At 35.9% G+C, this 10791-nt stretch overlaps 1 protein-coding gene across 1 annotated transcript; it reads left to right on the forward strand.

Moving 5' to 3' along the window:
- Positions 1 to 9451: 9451 nt before the first annotated feature.
- LOC136222684 (BTB/POZ and TAZ domain-containing protein 1-like) lies at positions 9452 to 10030 on the forward strand. Its single transcript, XM_066010413.1, has 2 exons — positions 9452 to 9757; positions 9845 to 10030. Exons 1-2 carry the CDS (start codon positions 9452 to 9454, stop codon positions 10028 to 10030), a joined length of 492 nt encoding a protein of 163 aa, XP_065866485.1.
- The last annotated feature ends 761 nt before the right edge of the window (positions 10031 to 10791 follow it).

Consider the following 10791-nt stretch of genomic DNA (forward strand, 5'->3'; position numbering starts at 1 on the left):
AATTGCTGTTGTAAACGGTTTGTGCTCTACCTTTAAAGAGCTCAGTAGTGGATTGAAAAAGCCCGGAGGGACTTTGGGGACTAGACGTAGGCGGTGAGGCCGAACCAGGATAAGTCTGCTGAGTAATCTCTAACCCTTCTCTTGATATATATATACTTGTATGTGTTGCTTGCTTAAATTGCTCAGTTAATAATTTGTATAAGCCGACGCTGAGCAATCAGAGTGCCGAGTTGGAAGCTGTACTAAAGAGCTACTTCTTAACTCACAATTGAAACAGCTCTAGTCAGTATCTGATTAAAGCTGTCTCATACCTCACTCAGCCTTGCTGACCTAAAGTTGAGTTAAATTATCAAACAGTTAATTAAGTCAGCATTATTAAGCGAAAAAGTTACATTAGTTCCTACCCCCCCTTGGAACTAATCATACTACGTTACACGGGACCAACAAAGGTTAGGGGTAAGTTAAAAGATTAAGAAATTTAGCACTAGAAAAATAAAGGGAAAAGTACAAAAATAAACATTGTGGTTACACCTGTTTTCGAAACACCCATGTGGTTTAAAAGTTTGCAAAATGGTACCTTGAGGTTCATTCCGTTAGCAAACACATACCAAATTGACTGATGGTGTTAAAAGTCAAAGGGAAAAGAGTTAATTTGGTCCTTATATTTATTTATTTTATAAATTAACTCCCTTTATTATCTAATTATCACAAACAAACCCCAAAATAAAAAATAAAAATCAAATACACCATCTTCTCTATTCCTCTTTAATTTCTTATTTTTTTTCTTCTCATTCTTCCTCCTCTTTTGTAATTTTCTAAGACTCTTAATTCCAAGTGAACTTTAAAGAACATCACCATTCTTCTTCCACCGAAAAAAAGAGACAACATAACTTAACCTTCCTCTCACTTTCCTAATACTTCATTCTCAACTTCTTATCTCTTATTACCATCTCTAGTTCCCAGAACCCAACCAACAACAATGGCCAAACCATGCTTGTTCATATCCCTGCTCTTCATTCTCTTCATTCTCTTCACCACTTCCTTTTCCTGTCCTGATTATCAAAAGCAAGCCCTTCTCCAATTCAAATCCTTGATCATCAAAACTCTTGACTCTTCCCCCATTTCTGATTACTCTCTTTTCGGCTTCGATTCATGGAATTCGAGCTATGATTGTTGCCAATGGGAACTGGTGGGCTGTAATAATCATTCATCTGTCACAACTCTCTATTTTTACTCTCTAGTTTCATCTTAAGACCAATTATCAATCCCTTCTTCAGTTTTATCACCTCTTTTCCACATTCATACTTTGATGTTTCTCGATTTATATAAATCACATACTCGGTCAAATTCCATCAAACATGTTTTCCAATCTTACCAGGTTGTTTCATCTTGACTTGATGCTTAACAACTTCACTGGATCAATTCCTCCTCAAGGTTTTTCAACTGAGTTATCTTCAGTATCTCGATTTGAGCAATAATGGCCTTACTGGTACACTAACTCGGGACATTGCTTCTCTTAAGAGCTTGAGAGTGTTGAAATTGGATTATAATTCTTTAGCAGGAAATGTCCCTAAAGAAATTGGAAACCGACAAAGTTACAGCAGTTGAAACCGAATTGTTGGTCGGATTCCATCTTCAGTTCTCTATCTGAAGGAGTTGCAGGTTCTGGATTTGAGGGAAAATCGTTTACCAATGGAGATTCCTGATAAAATTGGGCTCAAATAAGAGACAGAAAGAAGAAGAAAAAAATAAGAAATTAAAAAGGAATAAAGAAGACAGTGTATTTGATTTTTATTTTTTATTTTGGGATTTTTTTTGTAATAATTAGATAATAAAGGGGGTTAATTTATAAAATAAATAAATATAAGGACCAAATTAACTCTTTTCCCTTTGACTTTTAACACCGTTAGTCAATTTGGTATGTGTTTGCTAACGGAATGAATCTCAAGATACCTGTTTGCCAACTTTTAAACCACATAGTCTATGTTTGAAAATGACCAAAACCACAAGATTTATTTTTGTACTTTTCCCAAAAATAAAGTATAAATGACTTTTAGCAGACTTAAAGGGAATGAGCTTTTTATTGAAATTTTAAGAACATTTTTTTAACTTCTTTTTTTTCTTTTTTTTTTCTTTTTTGTATGGACCGAATGATTGGTCCTTTATTTAAACAAATGTGCACGTTCACCTTTTAGCCTTTTGGCTTGCTTTTTAAAATACCATAAACAAAGAAAAAGTGCTAAAACAAACTCTATTGGAGTTTGCAAAAATATGGGTTAGAAAATAAACTCAGTGAAAGTTTGTAAAAATATGGGAAAAACTATAAACTACAAAAATTAAGGCTCAAAGGGGCTTCCTGGAGTTGATGAAAAAGACAAAGTTAAGGTAAAGAAAAGATTAATTCTAAAGAGACCCTTCATCGTTTATTGTTTCAAATCAAAGCTTGTAAACTTAACTCGGTATTAGGTGCAAAATCTATAATTCTCAACAAGCAAAAGCACACAAAAAATGTCAAAGAAATTAGAGCTTTTAGATGTTCGCCCTTTAAGGCTCAAAATTTGCTCACAATTCGTTGGGTTATTTTATGCTAAATAGTTTTCCCTAAACTCAATTTTAATTGCGCATGTCTTCAATACTTAATTTATGAAACGATTGAAATGAAAATAAGCAAATCGAAACAAAGTAGACTAGATGCAATTATAGCTCATGAGTTTATAGATACGAGGTTTGTGTCTCCCACCTAAACTAGTTAGCATGCAAATTCAAGTTCGATTCTAATCTTCCAAAAACAAATAACGAAACTTTAGCTTCGGATAGAGTGTACAATTCTTGGGATCATAACATACTAAAACAAACTAAACACAAAATAACACGACACGATGTATTTATTTTTCGGGAATTTTTTTTAGCTCGGCGAGCTGGAGGGCAGTAGTCGGGGAATTTTTTTTATTTCGGGCCAGCTCGCCGAGCTGGCTGGCAGGAGGTCCCAATTTGTTTTTTTTAAACCGAACATCGAAGAAGAAGAAGAAGAAGAACGTAAAAGAAAACTAAAGAAACAACTAACCTAAAAGTATATCTATAATATAAAATTTATTAAAAAGTAAAAACCTGAAAAGTTTTATTCAAACTTGGGTTGCCTCCCAAGAAGCGCTATATTATAGTAAGTATAGGCTTCCATTCGCGTTAGGAATTCAAATTCTTGAATAAATAATTCGTACCTATGAAACAGATTATCAGTTTCAAAGAAATTTAATGAAAATAAAGGATAAAATTTAAATAAATTATGAAAAAGTTTAGTTTGCTCCCTTTTTATTCTCTAGGTAGATCAAAGAGAATGAAAATTGGGCATGGAGCAAACTCGAACCTTTCTAACTTTGGATTCTTCTCCGGATGCTCAATTTCAACTGATTTCTCAATTAATATTGAAATTTTTGGCTTCTCATAATCAGGGATCAATTCTTCTTTTTTAACAGGAAAAGATATTACCTCCTCAACTTGACCAACATAACTAGGTTCATTGATTGATTCCTCCGCGGTTGAATCAACTAAGATCCCTTTTTATATGCATAAACCTTTAATTGAAGCATACAAGTCATCATTTTGATCTTCGTGAGTAGATAGCAAGTCAAGCAAGTGCTTAACGAACACCTTATCATTTTGAGCAATTTTCTCAAAAAAGAAGAATCATTAGAAATAACAATAAAAATTAAAAACAAGTATTCATACAAAAATAATATTAAAAAAAGTTCCTAAACTAACAATTTTGACCTTTGGTTCGATGTTGCTGGAAAATAAATCTCCGGCAACGGCGCCAAAAACTGGCGTGGTAGAAGAACCAGTGCGAGGAGTAGAGGTTGAAGAAGACTTAACCATTTATGTGAGGGGATAAACACATGTAAATAAGAATAGCTGCAGAAAACCAAAGAACACCAGAAAGAAGAACAAAGCCAATGAGAAACTCACTGAAATTGGGAAGATTCGTGCAGAGAGAGAGAGAGGCGAGGTGCAGAAGTGTGAACGAAATAGAGTTCTTCAAACAAAGCGAATCAAAAGAAGAAGAAGAAGAAGAAGAAGAAGAAGAAGAGCTAGAGAGTCTTTTAAATGGCAAAAAGTTGTATTCAATGCAGAGTTACACTTCGAATAGGATTGGTGGTTGGCTTAGAACGGTTAGAAATTTGAAAAAGCTGACATATCATTATGATCAGCCGGTGAGTGCTAAAAGAGAAGGGTAAAAGCGTACAAGTATCAGTTCTACAACTTAAAACTAATACCTGAAGGGGCAATTGTTTCCCCCACAATTATGTTGGAACTAATTGAGAAGGAATAAACATTGAAAAGAGCCCAAAAGAGGAAGAAGAGAGAAAGAGCCCGAGAATGAAGCCCGATAAGAGCAAACCACGTAAACTTAAAATAGAGTGGCCAAAGAATAAAAGATGTAGAATTCAGGAGGGAATGGTAAAAAAACCCATGATTGGCCATATAGAGGGGTTAACGTCCGCAGAAATAGGGGATGTGATGAATAAGGCAAGGAGCATCAGTCATGGGCAGTTAGATATCTCATTAGGAGCCAGACAGATCTGACAAGGAAATGACTATAGAACTTGCTGCATGAAGGAACTTATTGAGAAACGTGGGTAGTGGATAAGCAAGTAGTGGGGAATGGCAACTGGTTCCAACATGGGAAGTATTTAAAGGAAGAAACCAAAAGAAGACGGATCCAACTCAAACCAAATGAACAAAATCAAAATCAAACTCAATCCTAATGGAATTCAAACAGTTTTATTCCAATTATGGACTTTAGCTATTCTACAGCCTAGTTTATTCAATTCGATCAACTTCTAACTTGTAAGTTCTAGCTATAGTCTTCAAATGATGTCAACACTCCATCTTATGCAATTCAATGCAAGCAATTCAACCTTTATTATTTTCTTTTCTTTTAGCATTATTTCAGTGTAGTCATAATCAGTCTTCTAAATTCCGCTACAAACTATAGGCTCTTTTATGTTTATTTTTTTTGGTAGATAACTATAGGCTCTTTTATGTCCTTTAAGTCTTTTACACTTTCGTTTTGATTAGAAGTTAGATCCAATTTACAATTTTTGTAGTTTTAGACAAAGCTACTGGCACGTTCGCATACCAACCATCAAAGGCGTAACACTTTCTTATTATCATTTAATCAAACATACACTTAACAAACACGTTTCTCCAAATACATCAACATTTAATTTTAATGTTTTACTAAGTATGAGAATGTTAATTTCTTTTAATATTTTTGTCATAATCAAAATTAGTGTGGAAATTGTGTTTCAACAAAAAGAATTTTAAATATTTCACTGAATTTATAAATACTAATCTCCAATTCTATTATTAAATCACAAAAAATATGAAATTTTTTTAGAGCCAATTGATATGCAATTGGTGCAGAATAAGGAATAAAAAAATACTTGTTTTATAATAATATCTGAAATTGATCCAACAACCCAAAGTTAGGGGTAAAATATTGGCTGCTACATTAGGGGTAAAGCTGTACCATTTTATTATGGATAAAATTGCTCATAATTGTAAACATTAGTTAGTATTTTTGCATCTTATCCCTTTTTAATATACTAATTGAAACAAATTCTTAATATATTAATTAGTTGGTATATAATTTATTTTTTAGTTGCTTTTTTTAAACGAACATGAGATTATATTAAAGAGGCAGAAATTTCCTCGAAAATTACAGGTTCAAACCACTCAGGAAAATCATAAAAACAGAAATGACTAACATAGGAAAGAGCGCTCTTAGCAACTAGGTAAGCTGTTCTATTCGCTAGACGAGGGACATAGCTCATTTTAAATGCTCTATTAAGCATAAGGTGCTTACAGTCTTCAATTAAGTCTCCAAACATCGAGATGCCCAATAAGTTAGAGTTAACACCATCGACAATCACTTTGGCGTCAATTTCAAATACCACTCTCTCAATATTGTTATCAATAGCCCACATAATGTTAGCCCTTAGCGCATATACTTCAATCATTCTCACATCATGGACTCCCTCAATATGCCCCATGGCGCCCGTCATAAATAAACCTTCATCATCTCTAATTACAACTCCCCACCCACTGTTGTCATTTCATTGAAACATGGCTCCATCGACGTTGCATTTTAGCCATCAAATATCCGACCGACTCCATATTGTACTGGGCGTTGTTGTTGTGTTTTTGGTCCTCTAAAATCAGGCCCCATAACCCGCTGTAGTAGAATTGTCTAATGGAGGTTAACGGGTCCCTATTGGGTTCGAGCCGCTAGTAGTCACACCGTCTGTTCCTGCTTACTGCTGCTGACCTTGTGTAGCCGATGTTTTGCTTCTCTCTATCGTAATGGTCGGTCCTCTCCAGTCCCTGCAAACCCGCGAGCCTGCAATGGCCCTACTGCTGCAACTAGGCCGACTGTGCTTCCCAGATCAGTCCGCCACTCCCTATTTTGCAGATGTTGATGACGTTGGTCCCTAGCAGCCACTACTCTCGCTCCTTGCCAATATGCAATAAAACCAGACACGTACCTATACCCATTCGCTGCCAACCTTGGTTTGTTCTGCCATAAAACATCATTACAGTGTTGCCATATTATGTACAAAACACACACAGAACGAATCAACCAATCATCCTCCTTAATCACACACATAGCCGAGAACCAAGCCTCCACATCATCAAAATCCCCCTCCGATACCTGTATCCCTGCCTCCTGCCAATAACTAACAACATACGGGCACACACAGAAAAGATGTCAGTTATACTCCACATCCGTTTCACAAATAGTACAATTATTAAGAATTAATAAATGCCTAGATCGTAGTAGTGATATAAGCGGCAGACACTTAGAACATAGTTTCCACATAAAGAATTAAATGCGAGGTGGAACCTTAAGCCTCCATAATCTAGCCCACTAAACTCCCACCAACCGACCCAATTGTTGCTCCTCTAACGCCTTATACCCTGACTTGGCGGAGTACATCCCATTCTTAGTATACTGCCGAATCATTCTATCCGGGATGTTGCACGTTGGTACCAAAATCTTACTGATTGCCCTAACCACCTGGCCCATGAATAAAGACTCCAACTTTCCCATATCCCAAACCTTTCCCCATCCACAAAGAGCTCCTTCACCCTCAACCTATCGGCCCCCCAGGTTGCCATTGCCTAAGATATATTGGTCTCCCACGTCAGCCCAATGGTCCCTCCAGACTCGTATTGTTTCCCCATTCCCAACCTTCCACCTTAGTCCCAACCTTAGAACGCCTATCGCTTTCCACATCCCTCTCCAAATAAAACTAAGATTAGTGCCCAGATTTGAAGTAAGAAATCCCCATTAGGGTTGTCCTCTTTCACTAAGTAAGAATTGTGGATTTGAAATTAATTTCCATCCCTGCTTACCCAACAATGATATATTAAACATTTGCAGGTCCCTATAGCCTAATCCTCCCTTATTCTTATAGTTTCTCCCAATTGAACCAATGGATTTTCATACCTCCATTCTCCTTTTTACCCCACCAAAAAGAGTTCATCATTTTTTTACAGTTCCTCACAAATAGACATAGGTAGCAAAAAGGTACTCATGCAAAAAGTAGGCAATGCCTGGGCTATAGTTTTAATCAAAATATCCTTACCCGCACTGGATAGAAATCTAAACACCCCAGCTACTAAATCTTTTCCTAAGTATATCAATAAGGAATGAAAAAACTCATTTTTTTTATCTCTCTATTAAGGATGGCAACCCTAAGTAGCGACCCGTGTTCAACGAAGCCCAGACACATAACAAGGTACATATCCATGCCCTTAAGGTTTGACATTCTTGCTAAAGAAGATACCGATGTGTGAATGTTGATTGCTGGATCAGAGGCTTGTTCATATGATGCTAGAATACCCAACATAGTACCGACTTCCTCCTCTGACACCCCAAAGAACAAGAAGCTATCATTTGTGAAGAACAAATGGGTTACTATCGATGCACCTCTACACACTTTGACATCCCTAGATTAATCCTCCTCTTGCAGCCTGATAGATGAATTGTGAAAGTACCTCCGCACACAAAATAAACAAATATGGAGACATCGGATCACCTTGCCTCAGCCCTCGACTAAGTGTAATTGGTCCAACCATCTTTTTATTCACTGAGATTGAATACGACACAGTTGTCATGCATATTAATATCCATCGAACCCATTTGTCACCAAAGCCCAATCTTCGAAGTGTTGCCTCTAGAAAATTCCAATCCACTCTATTATAGGCCTTACTAATATCAATCTTAAGGGCTACCTCCCCATTCAAGCCTCTATTATTTCTCTTCATGTGATGGATAAATTCAAAGGCTACTTGCACACTATTAATTATTAATCTTCTAGAGACAAAAGTAGATTGACTCTCCCCAATCAAATTAGGTAAAATTACCTTGAGCCTATTAGCTAGGACCTTAGCAATCACATTGTATAACACATTATAAAGCGAAATTGGTCTAAGATCCGCCATGCTTTTCGGTGCATCAACCTTCGAGATCAGTACTACAACTGTGTCATTCAAATTGGCCGGGAACTCTTCCATCTCGAGCCATCCTCTACACGCCTCAACAACCTCCTACCCAATATATGGCCAAAATACTGGTAAAAACCCGGGTTCAGTCCGTTTGGTCTTGGCGATTTATCTGGGTGCATCTAGAATACCGCCACTTTGAACTATTCAACACTAAACGGGGCTTCCAATCTCATTTTTTTCGCCTCTGAAACTCTCCGTGTAAGCACATCCACCAGCTCGACATTACTAACACTATTAGGTGCAAATACTCCCTTAAAGTACTCTCGCACACGACGACCCAGTCCCTCATAGTCCTAGATTAAGCATCATGTTTCTCATAGTCCTAGATTAAGCATCATGTTTCATCCTCCCTGCAACCAGAACTGCTTTGCTATTTGTCTCCAATAAGTATCCTCCTGCTTCGATAACCGATTCAATTGTACCTGGATCTTATGGACCCTGTAAACAGAATCACCATCCATTCTATCTCTTAAACTTCCCATGAATCACTATCTTTATCCTTTTAATATTTTGGGAAAAGTACAAAATAAACCTTGTGGTTATACTCATTTTCGAACAACACCCGTGTGGTTTAAAAGTTTGCAAAGTGGTACCATGTACTTCATTCCGTTAGCAAACACATACCAAATTGACTAACGGTGTTAAAAGTCAAAAGAAAAAGAGTTAATTTGGTTTTTCTATTTATTTATTTTAATAAATTGACTCTTTTATTATCTAATTATCACAAACAAATCCCAAAATAAAAAATAAGAATCAAATATACCATCTTCTCCATCTCTCTTTAATTTCTTATTTTTTTTTCTTCTTTCTCTTTCCCATTTCTCTCCTCTTTGTTAATTTCTCTTTCTAACCTCAATTAAATTTCCATGTTTTCAATTTAATGACACTTATACTCTCTCTTCTTCTTCTATCTAACCATCTTTTAGCATTATCTCATGTTTATCTAGTGCCTCAACTGAAAGAGAGATGCATTAAAGATATGAGTCAACGGCTAACCGTTGAAAATGTGGTGGATGTTCTTCAATTAGCAAGACTCTGCGACGCACCGGATCTTTACCTCAAGTGTATGAAATTAATCTCTAGCCATTTCAAGGCTATAGAGATTACAAAAGCCTTGATATTCATGCAAAATCAGGACCCTTGGATGGAGCTCGAAATTCTCCAATTCATCGATGAAGCCAAAACAGTAAGTTGTTTAGTTAATTAATTAAAAAGTTAATTAATTAACTGCTAATTATGAGATTATGAAATTAATTTTTTTTTTTGTTTACAGAGGAAGAAGAGAACAAGGAGGCAGAGAGAGGAGAGGAACATATATATGGAGTTAAGCGTAGCGATGGATTGTTTAGAGCATATATGTACGGAAGGGTGCACGAGCGTCGGGCCATATGATGTAGAGCCGGCAAAGAAAAGGGGGCCTTGGATGGAGCCCATGGATATCACTTTCCTGGACATTTGACTCAGTTTGCTCTTGAATTTCATCCAGTGCCTGTTTCAGAAGCAGATTCAGAACCTGTTTTTTCAAAATGGTTAGGCTAGAGAGAAGAAGAAAAGAGAGTATAAGTGTCATTAAATTGAAAACATGAAAATTTCATTGATTTTAGAAAGATAAATTAACAAAGAGGAGAGAGAGATGGGAGAGAAAGAAGAAAAAAATAAGAAATTGAAGAGAAATGAAGAAGATGGTATATTTGATTTATATTTTTTATTTTGGGGTTTGTTTGTGATAATTAGATAATAAAAGGGTCAATTTATTAAAATAAATAAATAAAAAGACCAAATTAACTCTTTTTCCTTTGACTTTTAATACCGTTAGTCAATTTTGTATGTGTTTGCTAACGGAATGAAGTACATAGTACCACTTTGCAAACTTTTAAACCACATGAGTGTTGTTCAAAAATGGGTGTAACCACAAGGTTTATTTTTGTACTTTTCCTAGTATTTTTATTAAGGCTAGAAATGACTAAAGTCGGACAGTCTCGCACTAGAAATTTGCATTTTATTACATTTGCTGGACATTATATTTGAATTAGTCGGAGCATGCCCTGTCAAAAAAGGAAACTGCTCTATTTTGCAGTAACGTTGAAAATTACTGAATCAAATCTTAAAAAATAAAAGACGGCCGAAACTTTGAGTAATATTTTTCTCCACGTTATCATGGTATTTATTAGGACAATAATTTTTTGTAAAAAAAAAAAGCCTACAAATGAGCACGCTCTA

This window comes from Euphorbia lathyris, chromosome 3, assembly GCF_963576675.1.
Source record: "Euphorbia lathyris chromosome 3, ddEupLath1.1, whole genome shotgun sequence".
NCBI lineage: Eukaryota > Viridiplantae > Streptophyta > Magnoliopsida > Malpighiales > Euphorbiaceae > Euphorbia > Euphorbia lathyris.

Coding starts and splice junctions, on each gene's coding strand:
- LOC136222684 (XM_066010413.1), top strand. CDS start 9,452: ATGACACTTATACTCTCTCTTCTTCTTCTATCTAACCATCTTTTAGCA. Junction 9,758..9,844: donor TCATCGATGAAGCCAAAACA/GTAAGTTGTTTA, acceptor TTTTGTTTACAG/AGGAAGAAGAGAACAAGGAG.